This window comes from Dromaius novaehollandiae, chromosome 29 (assembly GCF_036370855.1).
Source record: "Dromaius novaehollandiae isolate bDroNov1 chromosome 29, bDroNov1.hap1, whole genome shotgun sequence".
Taxonomy (NCBI): domain Eukaryota; kingdom Metazoa; phylum Chordata; class Aves; order Casuariiformes; family Dromaiidae; genus Dromaius; species Dromaius novaehollandiae.
In genome coordinates, this window is record NC_088126.1 from 1,024,602 (window position 1) to 1,050,783 (window position 26,182).

A 26,182-nucleotide genomic window follows, 5' to 3' on the forward strand; every position below is an offset into this window, starting at 1 on the left:
ACATTTGGGCACAAAGATGCACAGAACACCTACAACTGTGGGTAAATATGCTTTAAATCTGGCTGAAACGTGAAAGAAGAAAGAAATGATTACATGGTAAAGAAAACCAAAAGACGCTCTATGGAACAGAAAATTTATTTGGAATGAGACAGCTTTTCTACAGTTCTGGAACAAAATTGCACAGACTATAAAGACTATCTTTCCAGGGGTTCAACGGGGCGCTGGCTAACCACCAGGGTCAAAGTGATGCAGTCTGTAAAAACTGTTGGTCTCCTTTGGTGCAATTTCTAGCATCCTAAGTGACCTCTCTAAATCGGTGTCAGTCAATACTACAACTGGAACAAGACAAAGCGCAATGCAAGCGGATGACTAAACTGGAAAGCCGGTAGATAACAAATTTAAGTTAAAGGCAAAACGGGAAAACGCACACGTGAGCCTGTCTGTGGAAGGCGCAGGGCATTTGCAGTTCTCACTCTCCTCAGCTGGAGCTGGGCGGCACCCAGCGCTCGGGCTCCCACCTCTCCGCTCCACCCTCAATTTGCAGCTTGAGCTTCCAGGACTGCTTTAAATTGACTCCGCAGGCAGAGCTTAAGCTTGGTACGTCCACCGTTTCCCGGAGCGGTAGGAATTGCACGGGTGCGTCCACTGCGAAGAGTAGGTGTACGAGCACTTTGGGGCGTGTCGAGGCTCGGGCCGCGAGACCACCTGGGCGACAAGTTTCCCGGCAGCTGACTCCAGCTGCGGGGCTGCGGCGGGGGGGGGCTCCGCCGGTGCCGCCTCGGGGGGCCCCGCCGCTCCCACCACGGCCTGCTGCGGGCAGGTGGTGAGGATGGGCCCCGGGAAGGTGACCACGACGGGCGGCGGGAAGATGATGACCCGGGAGTCGGGGCAGGCCACCACGCAGGGCTCGCTGCTGCTGGCGGCCAGGGGCTGGGGACACTTGGCCTCGCAGGGGGTGGCGGATGCCAGCTGCTCTGAAGCCATCGCCCGGCTGGGGGGAGCTCCTGGAATTCATTCGCAGAATAAGCAAAAGGCAGTGAGCCAGGTACGAGGAGTTCCGCGAGCCAGGTAGGAGGATTCAGCTCCAACAGAGCTTTAGACTGAGCAAAAGTCTGGATAAAGACAGCAGACCTACACCTCTCCCTTGCGCTTTGTTTATATCTATTTGTCTTTTCTAATCAGCTGCTTTAAGCCTTTTTCGTTCACTTTACTCCTCTTCCTCTGGGAGCAAAGGGCCCCCCCTTTTCTTGGGAGCTGCTCCAGAACAGGTATCTGCTCTAAAACCTCTGAGCCCTCTGTACTATTTCCTGGAGACAAAGACAAGCCCGAGCTTGTTCTGGCAGAGTCTCTTCTCCTCCCACACGCAGCTTGTCAAGGCAGCGCCTGCAATCCGCAACTTGCAGGCGGGGTGCAAGGGAGAGAGGAAAATCCGGATTTTCAGCAGATGTAACTATAAAGTGCCCTGAGCACTTTGAAAATCTGGCCCGGTTCTTTGGGACTGTGCAGGAACCCGGTGTCAGAACAGCTGAATACAGATTTCCTGGAGTCCCTGACTAATGCACTTTATGCATTATATTCAAGGTTTCTGTTGCTTGGTCAGTTTAGCATCCTGCTTAATTCCTTCTATTATTTTCCTTTTCTTTTATTTTACATTGTGGATGAGTGATGTTGCTGAACCAAATGAAAAAACTGCAGCTTCAGTGTGGGGTACACACAGATTTAATAATGTTAATTTCTTTTCAGATTAAATCTTAATGGTACAGTGTGACACTAATTTTTAAAGCTGTAAATCCACAATATTTTATAGTGATGCCTAAGCAAAAAGTCTTATTTTATTCCCAGGTAAGCCCCGTGGGCTGATGTAAACTAAAATTCTTGTCCTTAAACTCTGGGGAGGAGGACTAGGGGTCGAGGCTTTAAAGCACTCTTTATAAAAAGTAAGCAGAAAAGGCAGGAGAAGTTTCTAAGGGAGATAGAGGGTAACTTGGAGCTCATCTATAAAATCAGACCGCAGAGCTGTTTGCTCGCGCTGCTTGTTCATTCCTGGCATAGTTCTGCGCTTGTCAGATCTCCTCTATGGAGAGCCGGTGCAGAGGCTCCCACAGCACTTAGCCAGCAACGCTCGCCAATGAAGGAACTGTTAGATTGCTAAGCATGAAGTAAAAATCTCCTAAAAGCTGCTTTTCCTGACTTCAGGACCTCTGTGCAGCTCGCGTGAGGTGCCAGCAGCACAGGGGAATGAGCAGGGCAAGGATCCATTTGACCTATTTACTTGTCTCAAATATATTTAGAGGAAAGCAAAAATGTCCTCAAAAATATCATTCTGGGAAAAAAACATACGCAGAATTTTTCCCTAAATACCCTTAGGTTAGAACTTAGCTTTAACAGAGGAGGAAAAAAGAAAGCTTAATTTCACTTCTGCAAAAGCACATTAAAGCAGTATCGAAGTTGTATGTTAGTAGTTAGAAATGAAAACTTTCCTCTGTTACATTAAAATAAGAGTATCTGATCCTCACTTATTCGTCGTGACTCTAAATTAGCTAAGGATGGACAGGTTATGAGCAAAAGCAATGCTGCATTTCTGTAGCTGCACACAACTGACTTATAACAATGATGAGACTTTACTTCTACAGTTACCTGTGAAATCCTCCCCCCGCTTAACAGCAGCTGAATCCCCTATTCAAGCCACAAAGCAAAACCAGTGCTAGCATCTATTCTCAAAGCGCTTCTGAGAACTTTTCAGAACTAAGATTGAAATTCCTCATTCTTACATAAAATTAACAGCCCAAAGGAGTCTTGAAAAACCCTTGATTTTATTTTTACAGCCTTTATGCAGCAGTATCTGCTAAAAGACATCTCTAGAAAACATTTGTAGAAAGATACTTACTAATTGCTGAGAGTCAGAATACTTATGCAGGATTTAGTCCCAATTCTAACAAAATTCTGTCAAAAACAAAATTAAACTCAAGCTTTTTTTATAGTTGTCAAATCAGACTTACTCAGTGTACCGGAGAGAACAAGTCAAGAGAAGTAGTTTCAAAAAAGCCTTGCACTGAAAGAGGTTTTTATATCCTGTCTTAGATTGCCTGGAGGCTCCGAGACACCCTTTGTATAAAAGACTTTAATTACTTACGAAGCAAACTTTGCATGCATTACTCCTCTAGTTGCTGTAATTGTTTTGCTTGCTGCTTGTGACTATCTAAGGCTGAGTTAGGTCACAGTAAGAAAGGCAGATTGTAACCTGCGGTCCCTTTCATCTTTAAACTTCCTGGTTTTGCTCCACTGATTTCATTAAAAATTAAAAATACACCAAGAATTAATGCACTTCCAGCAACTTATCTTTGCAAATAACACGACGGGGAGCCTCAGAGATGTCTGTCACAGGACGTCAGCACGCCCAAGATTTGTTTTCCTTACTGGAAACACAGGCTAACACCTACTTTTCCTCCAAAGCCTGGATAAATCTTTAGAAACACAGGGCTTGTTTCTCAGCTGATACCATGTCAATGCAGTTTGGATCTGCTCTTACCTAGGCCAGATGAAGTATCAGGTGCAAAAGCTTTCAACAGCAGAACTAACACAGAGCTCCTTCTTAAACCCAAATCAAGCTGCCTCAAATTACAAAGCTTAAAATTAGGAGCTAATTGTCTTGTGTATTTTACTCTGTACGTGGTCAGAGCAGGCTAAATCCACCAAGATATTATTAGTAGTAACATAGAATAATGTCCATATATAACATACAAAGCCCTTTGAAATCTTTCTTAATGTCTGCAGAATATTCCCCATAAACTCCACAGCCCAGGAGGTCTTTAGGGTGCCTTGTAAAATAAGAATGTTATGCCACAAGCACACCTATTAAAAACTCTGTTTTTAATTCATTTAAATGTGCTTGGCATTTTTATGCATGAAGCTTCACTCCACAGAGACGCCAGACTTGGAAACGGGGGGGAAATGGGCATTTTGAGCCCCTTGTTGCCCCCAAACTACTTTCCCTGGGTTGTGTAAGGCTTGGTGACGGGTGTGCACGGAGCCTTGATTTCTGGGGAGATGGGTCCTGTGGTGAGGTCCTCCAGGGCACCTGCTTTTGTTGCTTATAACTGGCGAGTGTGAATGTCACAGGCCTTGGAGGAACTTGGCATTCAGCAGAATACATCTGTATTTTTTTCAGTGTCTTTTCATTCTGACTTTACGGTGGTTTCTAGCTGGAAGACGTCTCCCCTCCAACCCTGTCCCCCCCTCACCCCCCCAATTGCTCTTGCAAAACATGGGTGTGAAAGTCACCCTACAAAAACATCCCAGCTCTGCGCACCAGATTCTCATCTCAGTTGATCTGTCATTTGGGAGATCCCTGGCAGAATAGCAATTGAATACTAGGGGTCATATTAAAATGCAGTCCCTTAACTGCAAAATAACTTACTCTTCAAAATTCAGCAATACTATACAGAGTTGCTCCTTTTTCCAATTTTTCTTTGCTCTGGAGTGAATAGCAATGGTAATAAAGACAGTGAAGGGTAGAGAGTGATGTGGGTTGTATACACCACAATACAGAATACTAATATCCTGAGCAGCTATTAATTTAGAAACACTTCAGAAAATTATATCCTTGTGTAAGGCAGGGACAGCATTAATACTAATCCTTTCCTTGCAAAGATATGATCTATATGGTCAAACCAGTTCTGTGCAACTTCAGAGCACAAATCCTTTCCTTTTAAAGCTGTCAGGAGTGCTTGCTAATGAAGAAATAATCAAAAGAAAATGCTGCTGATGCAGATCTGCATCATCCACTCCCCTGACTTCAAAGAAGCTAAACTTGCTTACATCATCGGTTTATTATATCAGCAAAAATTCTGCCCACTAGGCAAGCGAGAACTGAAATATGTCCAGAAAGTTAGCAAGAGTTAATCACTTATGTAATATAGTGTATGGATCCACCATATTTTACACCAGCAAAAGCTCTGCTGCTTGCTGATTTTTATAAGAAACACAAGGGAAAGTTGAGGCAAGGAATCCTGGTATAATTAGGACAATGCAAGGAATGACCTTGATGCATCTCTCAGTGATACTATTACCCAACACTCAGCGTCATGCACTGCTTATTATCATAATCCAACTATTTGCATAGGCAACATTAATAAGTGTTTGTGAAACATTTTCAATCCTCAGAGCATTCTCATGGTGTTTAATTACTTGGTGTTTCTACAGACACTGCATAAATGATGATTTATGGCATAAGGAGCATAATAAATAAAAATCTGCAGACTGGGTATGTGATGGGGGAGGAGGATGGTTTTCTCCCAGTGTATTTGCTGGTTCAAGAAAATAGACTCTTTGCTGCAGATGTTCTGATAATAATTGGTGGTGAAAAAGGGAAATTTTGCTGTAAACTCTGATGTCTGATGAAGCATGTGACAGCTGGCACTTTCCAGGCTCATCAGGTCCCCACTGTGGGCACCGGGCTGGGCTTTTGTGCACCTTCAACTCATTTCCAGGGTTTAGCGACCCATCGGACAGGCCCTGAGCAGGAGAACTCAGGGCTTCTGCTTTTTGTTCCTGCTTAAATGGGGCTAAACTAGATTTTTTTAAAACTGAAAAACAACAACCAACCTTGAAAGGATTATTAATTTGCATGATAAAGTTTAAGGAAAGGGGTGTTGAAGGGGCACTGAAGGAAATGGAATGAAGGGAGCAGGGTGGAATAGAAAAGATGCAGAACTATTAAGTGGAACTTTGGTGACTGATTTATGAGGAAGAAAAAATGAGAATAATGCAAAGATGTTTTCAGTAATGGGCGGAGAAAGTCCATCCAAAACAGGGAATTGTCAGGTGCTGCAGAAGTCCCCAGGTCTCCTCAGCTATCCCTTTTTCTGTGTACTCCACCCTGCTTGCTACCTCTAGTTTTTCAGCTCTGTGCTGACCAGATCTGTACCAAAATGTAGTGTAACATGAGAAAATCTGAGCACAGCCCTGGCTTGACAGCAAAGCAAATGAAATGATTAATCACTGTAAAATCTGTGTACCTACATTGCATGCTGTCCCACCATAGTCTCTGGGATTTTTTGCAGTAATCCTGTTTTTTTGGTGTAATGCAGAAACCAGTCACGCAGATCATTTGTGAGACGCTGAGTTAAGCAGATCCCATTTCACCTCCACAGCTCCCTCTTGTAGCTCCATGTGGCATTACACCACCTGCCTCAGTTTCCCTTTAAGTCTTCTGGTTTTCTTAGTTTTTCCTCCCACTTCCCAAGCGTTTACCCCAAGCCTTCGTTGTGCAGCTGGAGGAAGCAATGCAGGGGGTGTCCAGCTGCTGCTCTTCTCTCTGTAATGTGCACAGACCCCGTCTTCAGTGAGACGTCCTGAGACGATGCAGCTGGGCCCTCTCCAGCGGTGCGTGGCAGGGGGATGAGGGGCAGTGGGTATAAACTGAAACGAGAGGCTCGGACTGAGGTAAAGAAAAGGTTTTCCCTGTGAGGACAGTCCAGGGAAGGGGCCCAGAGATGCTGTGGAAGCTCCATCCAGGGAGGGTTTCCGGACAAATAGGAAAATTAAATAACTGTTGCTTCTCGATCTATGTTAGAGAACATACAGGATCGATCTTGGCATATAAAAAGGAAGGTTATTTTTCAGTTCTGTGGCAGCAGCACTTAGGGAAGCGCTGATGATGTGATACCACGATGTGGTGCACGTATAAAACACCGCGGAGCATTCACAAAGCGCTCTGAAGGTCTTTGCTCGCATCACCCCCAGGATACATTTCACAAGTGAATCTTGTCCCCCCCCAAAGGATCCCACAAATTCACCTCGGAATTTAAGGATGCTTCATGGCACGGAAAGCTGGAGTTAGCTAATCGGGAACAAACCACAGGAATGTAAACAAATCATGCAGAACGCGGAAGGTATTTTTAGCAAGCTGTGGGTGTACCGACTGCCTCCGATGTGAGTCATCCCGTGTCCTGCCCAGCAGAGCTGGGGCTCCGAGCGGCTCCCTGGTCCTGCACGGGGGCCTCGCCTCCCCCAGCATCCCACGCACCTGCTCCAGCGGGACTTCCCATTGACATCAAGTCCTGGGAGCTCAGGGGCTAGAAATAAGGACGGCTTTTTAACAAAGTACCACGAATGACCTTCACGTGTATTTTTTACAGGGATACGGTTACTTCGTATTTGGATGTAGAAATACAGTAAGATAGGGTTAAATTTATTCTCTTCCAGTGTTTTTTGCAGAAAAAGCAAAAAAGAGTTTTGAGCCAAGAGTTTTGAACTCATTTGCTCTAAAATAGCCATAAGTAGGGAGCTGCTACTCAATGGTTTCTTGAGAGGGCACACCAAAATTTGGGATGAACAATGTAAAAGAAGCTGCAAATTTAGGACATAAGCAAAGGGCGAGAAGGCAAATAATTGACCGGGTTATCCTGGTCACCCACACAAAGGAAGGTTTCTCTGAAACTGGAACCAGGGCAGAAAAGGGTGTTAGAATAAGGAATGGAGACTTGCTGTACGGGACACTTGTAACACAGAGGAAAACAGATCTAGAGCGACGAACGAACGATCCCTTTGCACATTCAAGGTTTATTATCAGATAAATCTCATCTAGATAAATAGCTACTTCTTAGTAAAGATCGGGTTGCAGAACGTGGAAGTTGTTGCGTGATATTAACTGTACAATAGCACAGCACTTTGCCTATGTAAATCAATACAAAGGACTTGAAGTATTTTGAAATTCTTTCCCCGAGGGCATTCGGAGATTTCCCAGTGAATGGTTTTGCCTCAGGGATCCTCAGAAAGGTAGTTTGCAGCATAGCTTTTTTTTTTTTTGTTAAATCAAAAGCAAGGCTGCGCAGAAATTGTGCAAGGGAATGAAAACAGATTTCTCGGACACGTGTGGGGCTGAGCAATCCTGAGCGCAGGCTGCAGCCACGCGGGGAAGCCGCGTGCGCCTGCCCTCGTTTCCAGCACAGCGTGGCCCACAGGTCTGGGATACATTGCAGCAGATGAGTCCGGAGCAAAATCACATGCAGCGCATACCTGCCAGGCTATATAGGGGTGTGCTGAGCAGCGCAGGTCTTCCACGGATCCCTGGGGAAGGAGGGATCGGATGCCTACGTCCTCCCTCGTTGCAGGATCGGTCTGGGTGAGGCGGGACCCACTGTCGCCAATGCAAGGGCGAGCGGTGCAATGCGTCTGTAGGGCAGGTTGGTGGCAGGCAGCTGTGCGACTTTGCAGGTGAACGGTGCCTCCGAGTGCCAGATCGAGCAAACAGATCGCTGCTGAAAAATGTCTGCATGAGGCTGGGCTGTTGCAGGGTACCGACATTCAAAATACAGGGCCCCATGCAATGAGCACGTTGCACACCAGCTCACCGAAGCGGGGACAGGGACCTGACTTCCACTGCTGGGGATTCGTCCCATGCGATTTAAGTATTGGGGTACGTGCAGGGGTCTTAATTTAAAACGAAAACAAATAAGCAGCTTGCTTATTTTTACTTAAAATCTTACAAAATAATGCTCCCATTTGACAAACGACACTTGCAATCCTCGTGCACGTATTTCTAAAGTGCGGATGTTGCTCAACATCTGGATGTCTAAATCCGAAGGCGTACGCTTAATCTTTTGCAACTGCTGTTTTGCAACTGCTGCAAACTTACTGTTTTGCTCTGCTTGTGTACAAATATAATTAATGTTTATGAAACTCTCTGAAAACTTCAGAGATACGTGCTATTACTGAAGGGATCATACAGCATCCATCAGAAATTAGGTTTAATTTATGGAAAAAGGTCGCACATTTAATTTGCAGACTCCAGGAACTCAAGTAGCTTAGTGTGTAGAAGATGTCCTGGAGTATGGGAAAGGCTGTTGTGAGAAAATAGGGTCGTTTAGAAATCACAGCAGGGGAAAAAGGTCTCTGCTTCAAAAATCTCATGAGGTAGCAGCTTCTCTGTCTGACTCTAGCAAACTTTGACACCATTTTTCATGGATTTACTGAAATACAGGCCCAGCCAAAAACGATCCACTTACACTCAAAATTGAAAAAAGGAGAAATGTATTTGGCGCAGAATAATGGGGGAGGGGGAAAAGTGATCCTTCCAAGAACAGTTACTGCAAAACTTAGATATTTAAAAGCAGAATTGCTCCCCTGCATGACCCATGAAGCCTCTTTGGGGGGGGGGGGAAGGGGAAGGGGACATGAGCACATTAATGCACTGCCTAGAAATAGCCCTAGCTGTTACTGCACGTTGGCTAATAAATATCTGCTTTGCACTGTTGAGTTGCACTGATCCCGGTTGCAGAACCTCTCTGCACGGTTGTCCCAGAAAGTGACCCAGAGAGAGGGTTACAACGCGCTGCCTCCACCCGTACATGCTTTGTAAGTGATTCTGTCCTTTTGGCTTGGGGACAGCTTTGTCAGTATGCTGGGAAAGTCATTTTAGTATTTCAGTGAATCATACAAAAATCTGTGTCCGCTGTGTGTGCATCTGCCCTCCCACCGCCTGGGAAGCAGCGTGGAGGAGGTTTCACAGCACTCTGCCACAGCCAGAGGCTTCCCGTGAACAGCTTTGGAGGTAGCGGTGTCTTTATTCCATGCAGAAATGTGGTTCGGACAGATTCTGGAAAAAATGCAAAGGTTTAGTAATATTGGGCGATGATTTAGTTGATGCTGGTCTGGGTATTAAGCCTCTGCAGGCGACAGCTGCACTTGCAGGGTATTCAGAATGGTTCAAAAATGAAGCATAGAGGAAAAAAAAAACCAAAAGTGGATGTTATGCTGCATGATAATGTTTAATGGGAATGAGAAGCTGAATATACACGTGCAAAATAAGGTAGGTAGGATAAAGCCAGAAGAGTTCCAGGACTTCATGAGGGTCTACAATGAATCTCCAGGTCCATGATTTTGCATAGGTTGTTCTTCTTTCTCTGGCTGATCAGAAGTATTTTACAATAAAATCTATTATTTCAATTGCTTGAAGTGTTGAAGTGGTTTTTTTTGTTTGTTTGTTTGTTTTTTTTTTTTTTTTTGCCCTGGTTTGCATAAAATGAAACATAGGCAGAAAAATAAGCTGGGAAGCCATTACATCATGGATCTAAGAGGAAATGAAGCACAAGCAAGACTTACAAATGCCTGATTTTAAGAAATGCCAAGTAGAGCTGATAGTCCCCCCCCCCAATGGTAAATGCTGCTTCAGCAAAAACATACATGTGAATTTCTATTTTGATAAAATTGCATTTCAGAACTCAAGATTTTCACTCATACAATTTGAAAATATGATTTTCTGCTTTTTATTTCAAGAGGAACTGACAATAAAAAGTCAATGTTGGAAGAAAAAAATTAATTTATTGAAAATTAACATTTTTACCAAGCCAATATATATATTTTTTTGAAAATTTTGTTTCATGGAAAATTTCCTTTTTATTTCATCCTAATTTTGAATAAAGATCAAATACCAAAATTTCTTGTAGTCTGGAAATTCTAGTTCTCATGCAGGTCTAGTGCCAGGAAGCCATGATTTTATTGACTCCCTTGGGAACCGTGGGAGCCTGGCACTGCTACAGTCCATTATCCATAAGCTCAGTCGTGATCTGCCTTACTTTTCATTTCTGCTTTGCATTTAATCCATGGATATTCATGCGGATTTAGGTTGGCCTGCAAAGTCTATAGCAAAATGACTTGGAGAATTGAGGAGAGGAAGGATTATAGTTTCCTGTATCAAAAAGTGATAATCCTGCGTTATATGCTGTCCCAGAACCACACAAGCCCCTAAACCCAAGAGATCCCCTGGAACCAAGTAAGCTCCCAAGATCGAACAAGGCAGTAGATCCCACTATGGTTTGTTGCGGGAAAGTGGTGAGAATTGGGCCGGGATAAATCACAGAACGTGGTGGCGAGTTGGGGTCCGCTATGTCCACTATCGTGTCGGGGTATTTAGTGACGCAAGTCTCGCTGGAGGTGAGGGCAAAGGGCTCAGGGCAGATCACCCCCGGTGGCAGGCAGCACTCGTGGAGAGACATGGGACGGATGTCGACCTGGAACAGCAGGAGGGCAGTGGAGAAAAGGCAGCTGTCAGTCTGGCAGCGTTTGCATATTAGATATCAAGATTTTGAGAAGGTAGATTTACAGGTTAGGTGTCATGATTACCCATAAAGGGGAACTAGAAAGTGCAAATGTTTTAGCTGACAGTTAGATGTTCACCCAGTTTCCTCCTTCCATCCAGTAACTTCTCCTTTTCAAGTAACCCTTTTGAACTTCATTGCATCCTGATGATATTTTTTAGATTGCCATTGTTTTCGGCTTAATATGGTCTCTTATTGCTTCTCTTCTCTTCCTCTTCCACCAGCTTTTAACCTGTCCCACTCCTCTGTTTCACCTTTGCATACTCAAACACTATTAAAAGTGATATCCCAAGTGCTGCTCCAGGTTCCAAACTTCCATTTTAATCCTCACAGCACTCACCAAACCAAAACACCGAGGTGAAGCAAATCACCTCACCTCACCTGGTTAGAAGTGGAACAGTAAGAACAGAGATAGAGATCCGCCCAGCTTTTATTAGCCTCATTATTTCTCCTCTGCATTACAGTATTTTATAATTGTAATCAAACAGCCCTTTAAACCTATACCTGATATCAAGGCCAGATTTTCTTGGGCATTGTATAATCAGGCAGTCCTTGCCCTGAATTGTGCCCACACTAATTAGACCAGGCAAACAGAGTAAGGGAGAAGTGATAATTATCTTGACTGTATCAGTGTGAAGCTGAGGTGGAAGAGATTAAGGGGTTGGCATAAAGGGTGGGCCTAAATTGATTTCCCAAATAAATCCCAAAGATTACCCTGGGAACCTGTGGGACAGGCAAAATTTAGTGGAGCTTTCTCGTGTCTCTATCTAAGCTGCTTCTTTTAGCCACACACCATTGTTGTCTTCTATAATCCTCAAAGCTTCATCTTCAGCGTTTTCGCGCTAATTAACCCTATGCCATTGACTTGAAGGCAACAACAGAATATTTTGCCAGCTGAAGATCTGGCTCTGGAATTATTAGTTTTGGATTCAACTGGGGAGAGAATTGCTACAGCAGGTCAGTCCAGGAGCAAGGATCCTGGCATGGTTTCGTGCAGATGAGCAATTTGTAAGAGTTCATCCTAGCGCACGTGCAGAAGAGGTGAAGAAGGAGCATTTGGACACTCCCTCTAGACTTGGAATTCAGCACTATAAATGTATTTCAAACAAAAATGGCTGTACAATGACCTTTTAATAAGAAAATCTGAGTTCTAGTCTCCACAGGATTTTGAAAATATTTAGGGCAAATTCTTCAACTATTAGAAGAGACTGTAGCTTCCTTGAAGACAGCTGAGGGTGAGAACTTTAAAAAAATATATTTTTTTCAATGGCAATTTTTGTTTAATGTGACATAGTCTTTGTGATATGAAAGAATACTTTCCAGTATCAAATTACTGAGAATTTTCAGAGCTGTGAGGGATCTGTATGTATCATCCCTGGTTTAAATGAACTATTGCCCTAAAACATTAACACAGCTTGCGAATGCCAGCTTTCATGGCTCAAGTGTAAAACTTATATTGACATAAAACTGAAGGGCAAGAGAAAGTATCTTTCTGGAATAATACCCCTTACCCTTATAGTTTAACCTATCATTTGATAATATTTAGATAGCAATAAGTAATTGATTCAAAATTGACTTACCTGGATCACCAAGGAGAAGAGTTTAAGAAAAGCGATCAGAAGAGTTTGACATAGCAAATGCTTTTATACACTTAGTCAAATTGCCTGGAGGATGTGACACCCTTTTTGCACGAAGTTCTAATTAGTTGCAAAACAAACCTCTCTGCATGCATAACTTCTGCAAGCAACGAAACTGTTTTGCTCGCTGTTTGTGTTTGTTAGCTTTTGGATCCCCACATAGTGTGCCATGCGCACTGCACTCCGCAGCAGGATTCACTTTAACATTTTGTGGGTCAAAAAATACATTTGATATACTTCATTAACCACACTTCAGTTATAACATGAATTGATCAAACATTGATCAAGCAGTTATTTGCTGCTTTTATTTTTTCTCCTCAAATTCAATCTGCGAAAGAGCTTCAAGGGAGCATCAGTAGTGCTATTTGCCATGAGGAAACAGGATTTTGTTCTCATTTCACAGATCTTCACTATTGTCCAATGTGGAAGAAAAGGCAGTTTACCTCTGAAACTCCTCACATAGAGCTTGACTTTAAGCTGTTATCCCCGCCAGTGAATATGCTCTGTGGGTCAGGAGGAGAACTGAATAAATTCATAGCTATTTTCCCACTGAGACCGGTCATCTTTGAATGCGATGTGTTCCCAGGGAGACAGCTCTGCGTTCTCCAGCTTCCACGTCAGTCTTTACAAATAGCGCTTGCATAAAATGTGACCGGAGCAGGTGGCTTCGTTTCAGCTCTCTTTGCAGGGTTTGACCATGCTGCAATTAAAAGCAGGTAGTTGCCACCAATGGCTTTTGGTCATTGACTCCAAGCCGTGGTGAGGTCACGGAGCATCGCGGAGCTGTGGGTTTTCGCACAGTCCCAGCACAGTGGACAGGAGCCTGGGACCGGTGTTTCCATCCAGGCTTTGTTCTTCTAGGACAACAACAAGGTGAAGACTGAAAAAAGTACACTGATATCTCTGTTCTGAGACTACTCGAGAACCCTTAAAACAGGAATTTGTGATGAATTTCTGCTTTGATTTTTGAGAAATTGGATTGGGACTTCTTGTTCCCCTAGCTGCCCTGCTGCTCCCCACGTGTTGCTCCTGAAACGAATGAGACCGAACTAAGTTTGTTTCAGGCACTGCACGTTGATGGCTGGTTTAGAAAATGAGGGCTGTCAGCTTGTCGAGGTTTCGAAGAATGAGCCAAAGGCTATTATACTACAATGAAAACATTTTTTATAAACACTTTAAAGAGAAAATCAATATGACAGAAATATCATGTTAAACAAGGAGAAGGAAGTCACTATTCTTCTGGGAATGTCCTTCTGGTCAAGCTGCCAGTTAGTGCACTTAAGAGCTTTTTGGTCTAACAGTCATCCGAGATGCCAGCTCATAAATCCATAACAGTTTTTGTTTTTCTTTTAAATACAAATAAATAAAAGCTCTTCTTAATTAAAATCTTATTGCGCTACCAAGGATATGGATCATCATACCTGATGCACAATGCTTTATGACTGGGAAATAATCTGAAATCTTTTGTTCTGTTCACGACTCCCCATAAGTGCTTTTGCCCAGAGACTCCTGCTAACATCCTCCCAAGCTACAGATAATTTATGCGATGAAGGAAAATTTTAATTAAGTAATAATTAAGAACAAAGGAATCCTGCCTCCAAGTTTGCAAGGCAAGGGAGGCAGGAACGTCATCTTCAGAGCAAAGCACAATGGTTGCCCTTCAGTTTGAATATAAATCTTGCAAACACAAAATAATGCTTTTGATAGCAGCATTTCTGCTACGGGGCTCCAGAGCCTGGCAGCTGCTTCTAAGGCAGTGAAGTTTAGTATGGGGCTAAAAAGCTTCCTGGGACTGGAATAAAAACTACCTGGCTGAGAGGGCTCAGGTGAGGATTTCCCAAAAGGAGAGATCACCACTTCACCCCGACAGGCAGGTAGATGCCCAAAAGGGTCTTCCTGCAAGGGGTGGAGATGCACCAGCCACACCAGAGATGAGGAAGATCTAAAGCTGAAATACATTACTTCATTAACACTTCACAGGTTCATCCCCCTCCCCCCCTTTGCTTTAAACCACTGAGCTCAGTGTGGGGATGGTTCCAGGGGGAGGAATGTTGTTTTTTCCTAAATGCCTGTGTAGAAATTCAGACCATTTGCATTTGCACTTTCCCTTTTGACAGAAGATGGCAAGTCTGGAGTAGAAAGGTAGGTTTGTGATTTGCCCTTAGAGCTGTCCGACCTTTTCTTTTTTCAGTAAAATGTTGTTATATCTTAGCTAGGTTATTTTCTATGGCCATAATAAGAAAGGGGGAAAAATGACTCCAGTTTTGTGATTAAAAATAGGCTTTTTGGAGGCACTAGGAAAGCTGGGGGGAAAAGCAGGTGGGAATGTCCTTAAATCGACTTATACAAGTGATCTACTAAAACACTGCTCTGCTAGTGAGGGACTGTGTAACACTAAAGCTGTGAAGCAAGGCTCATTCAGCTGAAGAGCTGCAGGTATGCAGTCATAGATGCATGTATATACAAAAAACTCATTTAGTAAGATTCTGGTTCTTGTAATTTGACCATGGATAGATAAAATGATGTTGTCGATATAAAACTTGCACCTCATGCTGCTCATAAGCTGAGTCCAGATAAACCTGAAAACCCTATAATTAAAAGTCAGTCTTCAACCATGCTTTGTAAAACAGCACGGTTGCGATTCTTGGTGAAGAAAGCTACTGCATGCAGGAGATCCTTTAATTGCTGGAAACTCCCCCGTTGCTCAGCTTCGTAGGCAAGGCAGCAAGGTGCCCCGGGACTGCCCGGCCGTCAGGACCCACAACGGGAGAGCCCCTGGGGCTGGCGTGAAGGCAGCCCCGAGAGTCAGGGTGGTGGCAAGTCCCAGCTCTGCCCTCGGGTCCAGGGGAGCGAATTGGCCCTGGACGTGACCTGAACCGGGGTGCTGCCCAGCTCATGCTTTGCCCTAGCTGCTGGCAAGTGCTTGGTGAAAACCTAATATGGTTTTTAATAAACATTGCAGGAAGATAGCTGAAACGGGCAGCAAAAAAAAGCTTAGCTGCCAACTACGCTCATCTTCTGCCACTTAATCATCTTGAGCCATTAATCCAAGCTTAGCCTAATCTCCTCTTGCAGGACTTCTCACTCCTTTCTAAATACTATTTCTGAAGCTCATCAGTGCCCCATGCTCATTGCATTCTCTTTTTCTAGCCCCTTATATCACATTTTATATTGTGGGACTCCTTGAGACGAGCTCTTTTTGCAGTTTTGGGCCCTATTTAAAATGTCACCTAGCACTTCCCTTGCAGCTTAATTTTTTATTGCCTTGGGCAAATTTTAATTCTAGTTATTATCCAGGTTTAATAAAACGAAGCGCAGAGGCTAAATGAATTGTCAGAGGTCACTTGGTGAGCGAACGGAAGAGCCTGGAGTAAAATAGGCTTTCCTCATTGGCATGTATCTTATTAATTGTAATTTGAATGCCAATAACTCTTTGAAGTCATGACTAAGATTGCATTGCATCGGGCAAACAGAGGGCAGGGCAGGTTTCTGCACTGAACAGCAAGGATTCAAACTGATTAGATATAAGAAACAAAAGAGAAAAGATTATCATCTCTTTTACAAATGCAAAATTAATGCACAGGGATTAAGGGAGGGGCTTTCAGTAAAGATAAGTGCAGTGAGCACTTCTTGATGTGGCCTGAAATGACTTTTCCAATTTTACGTAAGAAATCTGTGGCAGTGAAGAGGTAAACAGAGATTTCCTGAGTTTTAGTAACTGATTTAACTCCAGGGGTATCTGTTATATCCACATTCTCCCAGTGCTGTTTCTGCACTAAACTGAGGATTTGGTGCAAAAGCTCAGCCTACAGGATGACTAAAATGTGTATGACTGTGATTAGATCTGTGGCCTGGATAACTGAGCATCCTTCTTTCCGGCACTGCTATTTTTAGACAAAAGATAAGAGCCCTGAAATGGAATCTGAAATCCTAGTATTGCAGAGATCCACTTGATCTGAACAGAAAGCAGCATTTCTACAGGGCAGGAAATCTTGAACTGTGCTTCCCCCCTGTACTTGGCATGAATAGGGAACATTCATCATTTTCTCTCAAAACAGAGAAAAGGGCTTCATGATTCTCAGAGGTGCTTAAAGTGTTTAAGACACCATCTCTAGTTAAAATCAATGGCTTCATTTATGTATTTTTGAAACCTGAGCTGTCTTTTAAGAAATCTGTGATTACCAATGCCTGCAAATTAATAACTATGGAATAATGATCTTTATTAAAAGAAATCCTTTTAATGAAAAATCGTACGTTAAAAACCATCCCTAAAGTAACCGAGAGTTGTACAAGAGCCTAAACCATTGCTGATATCATTCTCCTGACTCCTCTGAAGTGGCCTACAGAATTAAAAGGTCTTTATTTTGTTACCCTTTCATCAATTTCAGAATACAAATAGTTCAGGAAAATGGATATTTTCTTTCTGATGTCCCAGGCCAGCTCTTTCTGTTGTTCCCCCCATGCCCATAAATACAAACTAAACTAAACAAGGTGTGTGGGTCATGTGTTCTTACACAATTATTCTTTCCCGTATTAAGGTACGTAGGAGAGAACAAGAGAACAAGTGCATTTGGTGTAATCTGTGAGAAATCAGTATTGTCTGAGAAAGTTCAGGATTGCTCTGGAACGAGTTGTGCCAGTTGCCCATTTGGAGACACCTGGCTTTGGCCAGTCCTCGTTCTCTGAAAATCCTCCAGGTTTTTAAGTTTCTGAGAGGTGTCAAAAGGATTCAAGTGGGAAGGAGAGAAATGTTACAGGAAGACTGTGGTCTCCAAGGGTGGACTATTAACAGTGCGGGTTTCTCTCTACAGCTGTGTGAACAACGCTAAAACCAGGGGAAACGTTCTGATTTAAACCTGCCGATATGTTGGTTTCTTGTTTTTAAAAGTGCTCTTAAAGTCGTGTAAAGCTACTTTTCAAATGCAAATCAAACAGAAATGAAGTATGATGCAAGCACCTAGAGAATGTGCGTTAATAACCTTGACACATATTTCAGGGTGACTTTATAACTCTGTTCTAAAGCACTGCAATCATGCTGGATACTTAAAATATGATAATAAGTGTTTTGCATTTATAAATCATTTATGAGGCTTTGCAAAGTGCTTTTAAATGCTTTAATCTGAAACTTCCGCAGGCTGTTCCCAATGACTGTCGTTGCTTTACACTTCTCTTGCAGGAATTACTTAAAAGATGAGGACCACAGATTAGATGAATGATTTAAACAAACAAACAAACAAACAAAAAAACTAGTAAATGAGAAAGTTAAATGGTTTTCAGAGAAAGCTGGTAGAGCATGAAAGGGTGAGCATGAGCACTCCTTGTACTGAAATCTCCCAGTATTTCACCAGATAGGATGGTACCCCAGCAGTGACAACATCTTACCCAGGCAGACTTGCTTGCGTAGTTGCAGCAGCTTGTATATAAAACCTGCAAAGAGAATTTTTCAGTCCCACCTACAGATGTAGTCCCAGCACTAGGGAAGACAGTCCTCTGCTGCTCGCCAGTCTGGTCGAAGCAGCCCAGCAGAACATACACTGCCGAGAAGACTGTTTGCTGTAAAATTATACCACCGGTCCACGAATGAATAACACTTTCTGTGGATACGACCCAGCTTCCTAGAAGTATAGGAGTATTAGAGGGAAAAAAATTCAGGACCAAAGTAGAGAAATAAATTCCTTCTCCCTATATATCATGTAACATGAACTCACTCCCCTAAGCCTGCAGGTTCCTTGGGTACCACCGATGACTAAAGTAACAGATACAGAAGGGTAAACCTTTCTTTAGGGTCACAAAAGTAATAGGTATGATCTTTGGTGTTGCTTCATACACAGTTTAGTGATTCCCTGTAATCCCTCCTCTGAGACTCCCATGAGCCTGGCTTTGGAGCCAGGGATGCTGCAAGAGACATCCAGGGAGGCAGAACTTAAAAGAAGGGGTCCAAACCATTCCTGCTTTACAGCTAAAGTGGTGCTTATTTGCCTCAAGTAGGGTCCAGGGTCAGCAGAGACCCTTTAAGGGATGAATGTGATCTAATATGAATGCAGTGTAGGGGAAAGAAAAAAATCTTGCATTATGAGGCAAGAAATCATGACCTGATTAGAACCTGATTGGTGGAATGACATATGTGACTTTGATCCCTGTATTTTAAAGGGATAATGTTACTCAATTCATGGGTGTCTGAAGTCAGTGCTACACTTTAAATGTGATAACACAGCACTTTGCATTTATAAATCATTAATGAATACTTGTGGTATGACATTTGATCTAAGGAGGCCACAAAACTTTCTGATAAGAGTTATTGCCCAAAGGATCCCTCCAGCACACCTCATAATTTGGAAGGGATTTACAGAGAGAAAAATTTGCCACTCTTAAAGAAGCAAACAGGTAGAAGGTAAACAACTCCAGATGGGAAATCTGTCCATAAGGAAGGGCAGAGCCAGGCTCTCAGCGAATGTGAGGCACTACCTGATCAGCTCGTCCTGTGGGCTGACAGCTAGGACTTCTGACCCAGGAGCACCGAGATGAATTATGCAGAGATGACAAAAGTCTTTGTCATCCTCAGTGGCTGTGGCTGTGCAGCGAGACCCCTTAATGCCTGGAAAAGCATTGCAGTGGCCAGCCAAAACTTGAGCACGGAACAACACGTTGCCCATCAGAAAGGGTTAGCATGGCCAGAACTGCCCTCTTCTGAAAAAGTAAAAAACAAAATGCCAGTTTCTGTCTGTGAAAGACAAAGGGAGAGAAGCCATAATTCATAGGATGTGTATAAAGCAAATTAGCAATAGAGACAATCATTAAACTATTGGCAGCAGGCTAGTGCCTGGGAAAGTGGGTGGTTTACGTGGTGGTTGAGTTCCCCACAATCGTATTCCAGCCTTTCTTTGTTGACTGGTCCTACTGCTTCATATAGTCATAAAAATTCAGAGTAGTTGAGAATTGGCTCCAGAAGTTTTCTAAAGGGTTCTTATGACAAATACAAAATCACTTTTTAATGAAAAATTTAATAACTCTGGTTTCTGAAGCTGTTAAATATTGCCTGCTTAGGGAGTAACTGTGACTCCGAAATTTAAAATGATGTTATTATCCAACTGACATAACTATTTACATTTTGTTGTATATTTGGAATATTTACATAATATATGCACTTTGTATGTCTCAACCATTAATAAATATTTGGGACTAACTTTGAAGTTCTTTCCTTTAAAGTAAGCTAAAGGAGAAGCTTCAATATCGTCATACAGCCTAAGGGATCTGCAAACAGACACACCTCAGTGGTTTCTAAATACATAATGGAAGAAAATGGAAAATCAAGATTCTGATATTACCAGGTAGGGAAAAAAATGCAAATGAAATATACTTTTATAGAATGAAATAATGTTTTATAAAAACACTTCCCTCACTCCTGGGACTGGAATAAGTGATGACTTCCATGATCCCTACAGGATGCATTCCCTAAGAATGCCGAGCAGTATTTTTCCACCGAGAAATACTCTGTAAGACAATTCTGGATTGCTCTGAAAATGCAGCTGTTTTGCTGGGCTAAGTTCCTAAGCCAGAGACTTTTAACACCTGCAACACTTTGTCCATTGAGTTTCATGTCAAAGATTTGGTGGGGTATTTTTATGCCTTGTGCTATTGCAGTCTGTTGTTAGTACATGGATGATTCGAAGACCTGCTCTGTGAAGAGTTTTGTCCGTGCTTCACAGGTGTCTGGATTGCCTGATGTTGCACAGTGGATTTTAATTGATATCCTGAATGTTCAGCTCAGTCTCTGGCCAAGTAGAAACAGCTGAGCTGTCTAATTTATTGTCCTTGCACAGTTTCAAATAAGAGTCCATGAAGTCTAACAGTCTAAAGTCTATACTAAAAGTGTACTATGATGCAGGGGCTGTAGGTATTCAAAAAATGTCCCTTCACTTCAGCATTTTGATAATGTAAGACCTTGAGTGTCTGGACTCATAATGAAAGCTCAGGGTGGACTTTGAAGTTCTTGATCTTTCAGAGGCCTAGTGCCAAAACCAATGCTTTTATTTCTCAGGAATTCTATGCAAGATCTCAGAATATAGGGCTGTGTTGTTTCACAGCAATTAACTGCTGTGTGAGAGGGGAGAGGTCGCGGTGCTGATATTCAGCTTGATCTCCTTATGCTTTTATACAACTAATATGTATGTGCAAAATACCTCTGAAGAAGAGATAAGAATTACTGTGTGGCCCAATGCTAAGAAACAGTGAAAAATACCTGGAAATCTGTTTGCATAAAACATTTTCCAATGATGTGAGTCTGGCATGTTTCTCTTCTCCAAATGGCCCTGTTAAAGACAAGGCAATGACTAAACTAAAAGAGAGAGGAGGAAAAAATGCATTTCTTTATAAACAGAGCAACATAAATGTCTAAATGAGGTGAACGAACAGTGTTCTGTCTGAAACTGATTTCATCCTTAGCCATGTAGGAGAAGGCTGCGTGGCGGAAGGGCATGTCCTGAGCACGGAACTGAAGAGGGAGCATTTCGGGAAAAAGCCAAAAGGATATTTTGTGCGGTTCATTGCCATTTGCATGCAAGATGAGCTTGTTGGTAAACACATCAAACATGCGCCAAGGGTGTCTCTGGGCCTCGGGCACCTGGGCCGGTATAAAAGGCAGCCCAACTCCAGGCGCTCTCATCCTCTCCTCTTGCCTTCTCCTGCTTGCTGAACAAGGTGAGGCGCTTTCCCCCTTGGCCTCTCGCTACTCTCTCTCCTCCGTCTCCTCTTTGTCCCGTTTGCCTCCACCGAGCTCTCGCCTTGGTGCCTGCTCTGCTGTGAGCCTTGCTGCTTGGTCCTGCTCCCGTCTCCGGGTCCCGGCCACGGGCCGGGGAGGTGGGGGCAGGTCTTGGGCTGTCTTTCTAGGGGCTGCGGTGGGCCGCGGCTCTGAAAGCTCTCCTGCTCCCGCTGCAGCCTCTGCCTGCTGCCCAGCCCATGCCTTTTCCCTCGCTGTGCCTGGGCTCAGGCTGCTGCTCACGCGCTGCCCGCGTTTCCCCCGGCCTCTCTTGCAGGTGCTCCTCCATCCCGCAGCCATGTCCTACGATCTGTGCCGTCCCTGCGGCCCAACCCCGCTCGCCAACTCCTGCAACGAGCCCTGCGTCAGGCAGTGCCAGGACTCCCGCGTGCTGATCCAGCCCTCTCCGGTGGTGGTGACCCTGCCCGGGCCCGTCCTCAGCTCCTTCCCGCAGAACACCGCCGTGGGATCCTCCACCTCCGCCGCTCTTGGCAGCATCCTCAGCGAGGAGGGAGTCCCCATCTCCTCCGGGGGCTACGGCCTCCCCGGCTTCAGCAGCCGGTACTACGGGAGGAGGTTCCTGCCCTGCTGAAGCGGGGGGGACGTCCCGCGAGCGCTTCAAGCGGGAACCCCGCAGCCAGGTGCCGGCCTGAGGACGGAGCTGCTGGCCGGGGTTTCCAGATGGGCTGAGCAGCCTCGCGGCCTCCTGCAAGGGAGGGAAGCAAGCAAGGCTGCCGGCCTGGGATGCCTGGAAACACGGCCACTGTACGCCGCATTCCTCTCCCACTTTCTCCTCTTCCTCCCGAGTCCTCGTCGTCGCCTGCTGCCCTGTGCCATGTGTTGCTGCCGAAGCCAGCCTCGAGGGCCCTGCTCTCCCCCTCTGCTCCTGCACGGGAGGAAGACGTGTCTTCAAGGGGCGGCTCTCTTTGGGCTGCCCTGCTGCACCCGGCACCGGCTCCCTTGCACCGTGCGCTGCTTTCTGTCACCCCCTTGACTCATTAAAGTTTTGCTGCATCCTGGCCTGAGCCTCCTTGTGTTCCTTCCCTCGTGGGGTGCCCTGCCAAGCGGCCGCGGGAGCCGTGTGATGCCGTGGAGGGTGGTGGGGTGGGGCCGGGGCCTGTGGCGGACCTCCCTCCTTCCCGGAGGAACGGGAGGGGGGCAAGGAATCCCCCCCGCCCTGCAGGCGCCTGTCCTTTGTGGGTGATGAAGGCTTCCCAAGCTCTCCAGCCCCCTTTGCTGCAGACACCCGGCTTGCTGGGTTTCTCCCAGGAAACCCTTGCGCAGCCTCCCATCTCCGCAGGGTGGGTCTGGGGGACGGCAGCGGCCCGAGGGAGCTGTGCCCCCCCAGTCTGCCTCCAGCCCCCCCGCTGGTGCACCTGCCCTTGCTGCGGCACTCTGCATTGCAGAGCGAGCCGGACACTCGCTTCTTGGGCGGTTGTGTGTTGTGGGGCCGGCAACACCGACGTGAGGGTGCTCGGCAAGGCCTGCGCTGTCCTTGCCCCCCCGAGGGAGGAAAGAAGGAAATCCTCCCGGGTCCGGCTGTTCTCTGCTTCTGCCTTTCTGCCGCAAACGGTGAGAGCAGCAGCATCCCGAAGGCAAGCGTCCTTGCCGGGCTGTGGAGCTGGCACGCGGCTTGGTGTTGCATGTCGCAGGGATGTGGTGGTTGCTCCTGCAAGAGGGCGTGCAGGAGAAGGCAAACCACCCGCCCCTTCTTCCCGCCATCCTCGAGTGCTGCCCGTGCAAAGCTTGTCTCTGCGCTGCCCACGCCTGCTTCCGGCGCAGCGAGAGGCGCTTCTGGTGCTGCACCCGCGCGCGGGAATGCTGCCTGGCCCTTGCGCAGAGATACTTTCACGTGTGGCCAAAGCGGGCGTTGTGGCAAGGCCAGGGGAAGGAGGAGGGAACAGCCCCGAAGCTGCAGCACCTGCCTGCAGGGGTGTGGGGGGATCGAGCTGGTGTTGGCGGGGAGCATCGCTCTGTCTCCAACAGGCTTTTCTGCTGGTTTGGGACCCCTGGAGACCGCCCAGGCGGGCAGAGCTGGCAGTGCAGGCATGCTTTTTTCTCCCGAGAGACCCTTTAGCGTGCAGGGAATCCAAAGCCCAGCATCACAGCCACCTTAACGCAGGACTTTACTCCTAATGCTGAGCGTGCTTGAAGGCAGGCGGAGCAGTGGACGCGGCCAGTCCCTGCACAAGAAGGTCCGTGCTTGTCTGGCCTTGTGTTTCAAAGCGGCAAGCAGAGACGCCCCATTCATTAGAACAAGCCCTAAAGCAAGGCCCCGGGGAGTAGGCGGCTGACATCAGCTGACTTCCAGTAATATGCTGGATAGTAGAGATTTTGAGGAAAGAGACGGGAACAGTGACTCTAGAAAAGGGAAAGCAGTTTTCTGCTAAGCATCATCAAAAACATGTATAGTCCTAGGAATCTGCAGAAGATGATGATCTGTTTTTTTTAATCAATTATGACAATTTGTAACAAAATAAAGTTTCTCAAGATGCATATCTTGAATTTTTTTGTGAAGTGATCTTGACTCACACACTTTCAACTTTGATGGTGGGTGTTGAGATCTTGTCACGTACCATGAACATTAGGTAGCATTAAACTTTGCATATCTGAACCATTAGTGAAAGGTTGTTCTGAACTTTGAGCTCCCTGTTTCTTCTGAAGACACATAAAAAGATGCTCTTCATTTAGAGTCAATTCACATCTCTTGCTGAGGGGCTGCAGTGCTGAGAAAAGAGGGACCTGATTCCTTCTCTTTGCATACTTTCCATTTGTGCAAGTATTTGCAGCCTTGTGCGGTGCAGCCAGCAAAGGCAGCTCCAGTTACAGAGGGGAAGCAAATCGTATAATGATAAATGGAGAACTGCTGGGTGCAACTTCTACTGATGCCATAGTTTAGTTTAGGCAGTGCTCTGCCTCTAAGAACCAATGCTTGAAAGCAATCTTAGTCACATTCATATAAAATTTGACATGAAAATTGCTGCACGTTCCTGTGACTTCCTGGCGTTTCAAGCATGAGTAATGGTGATTCTTCAGATGAAAGACTGCATAGAAATCAGATCCAGAATTAGAGGCAGATAATAAATTTCCCAAAGTAATAAGATCGGCTCATCGAACTGATTAAAGTGTGATTGCTTGACTTTGATGTGGAACAGGAAGCTAAAATTTTGATCAGGTAAAGAAATGCATGCTTGTATGTTTGCATTAGCTGTGTTTATACAGATGGGAAAAACCATGGGTTAGCTCGAGCAGGTCTAGAAAGTATTGTATCTCTGGTCAGCAGTTCTCACTGATCTTAATTTTCTTTAGCCTTTGCAATAGTCATGGAAATTTGGTGCTCTTCTGAGCTGTGTGTTTGTGCGGGATTGAAATGGTGCAGATGTGTAAAAATTGGGAATGCCTGTTACACATCTGGTCTTGTGGCCAGGCTGAGTCCCTGAAATGCAAATGCTTGGGACTAGAGCTCAGCCCCCTCGCCCCCCCCCCCCCTTTTCCCCTTCAAAGCTAAATGATTGGTGACCTAAAGGCGTGAAGTCTTGAGCAAGGGCTGAGCATCACACCCACTGTCGTTAAGCTCTGTCTTGATGACCAAAATGGAACATAAAAAGTACATTGGCCTTAGGAGGCAATATAATTACTGCCGCAATTCAGATGAATCACCACTGTCGTCCGAAGAGTTAGGAGAGTGAGTACTGTTGAAGATGAAAGAATTGTCTGTGGTGGAATGTGTGTGTAATGGGGTGAGGGAAAACCCCCCACAGAAATGCAAAATGGTATTTTGATATAAAAGGTTTAATCAGTTTGGTGGATTTTGCATGCAAAAGTACTGATCATTAAATAATTTCATGCATAACATATGCTTCAGATCCTCAGGCACTCTGGAATACAGTATAAAAGCCTATACAACACCAGACTCTTCCATCCACTTCTCTTGCCTTATTCGCCCAGGTGAACAGGTAAGTCTGAACTTACCCAGTGTCTTACATGCTAAATTTTTGCTTTGATGACTGTTTTTATTTTGTTCTTAGTTCTTGATAAATATTAGAGGATTGCTGGCTTTTTCCCCTTTTTGGGGAAAAAATCAGAAAGGCTTACTTCCATCAAAAAGAAAGGATTTATTTATGATACAGGGTGTGCTGACACAGGACTTGGAGGATGCTGGCAAGACCGGCTCTCTCTCTCAAAATAAGCAGTTTCATGCTCCATTTTAGAGGCCAGTGCTATGGGAGTTAGCCAGCCAAAACCAGAGATAAATGGGCCTGGACTGAAATACACAGTCTCATTTTCAGAATCTGTGACTAGCCAGAAAAAAAAATCTGTTCTGAATTCCTGAATCTATCCAAACTCCTCTTCTCCATAGACAGAAAAGTGCGGATTCCAGTAGACTCAATTCTGTTGAATTCTAACTAGGCTGGAAACTTCTGATCTGGAAAATAATCCTTTTCCCGCTCCAGCTTTACCTGTTTAGTTCCATTTATAAGATGTTTGGGAGCAAAGAACTTCTCTTAAGGCTCTGTTTTTACAGTGCTCCCAGTGCCGCTGGCTGAACTGTTAGCAATGAAAGTCTAACGCAGGAGCACTAAGCCTGGGTACGCGTCGGTGTTCGGCTCGGAGCCGCTCGCCTCACCTGTCGAGGGCTTTTGGAGAGCTCCCGCTGCATTCCCACCTTCTGCAGCAGACGTAACGCCTCC

General features: G+C 45.0%; 1 protein-coding gene and 1 long non-coding RNA gene across 8 annotated transcripts in view; one reads left to right on the forward strand and one right to left on the reverse strand.

The window, feature by feature from the left end:
- Positions 1-479: 479 nt before the first annotated feature.
- Positions 480-26,182, forward strand: part of LOC112994532 (uncharacterized) — a 37,991-nt gene continuing 12,288 nt past the window's right edge. For 3 of the 7 annotated variants that reach the window (XM_064499035.1, XM_026118946.2, XM_064499034.1), the window contains exons 1-2: positions 480-1,068; positions 25,357-25,447. In XM_064499035.1, the coding sequence (XP_064355105.1) occupies positions 830-1,068; positions 25,357-25,447 (330 nt within the window). In that variant the 5' untranslated portion in view covers positions 480-829. Of the gene's footprint in view, positions 1,069-21,178; positions 21,434-25,356; positions 25,450-26,182 lie in introns of those variants that run through there. The other 4 variants (XR_010385402.1, XR_010385399.1, XR_010385400.1 and 1 more) reach the window with 4 other exon arrangements.
- Positions 9,752-12,817, reverse strand: LOC135323915 (uncharacterized). Its single transcript, XR_010385403.1, has 2 exons — positions 12,680-12,817; positions 9,752-11,012 (listed from the first exon to the last, which is right to left on the reverse strand). It is a non-coding gene; the product is annotated as an uncharacterized LOC135323915 (long non-coding RNA).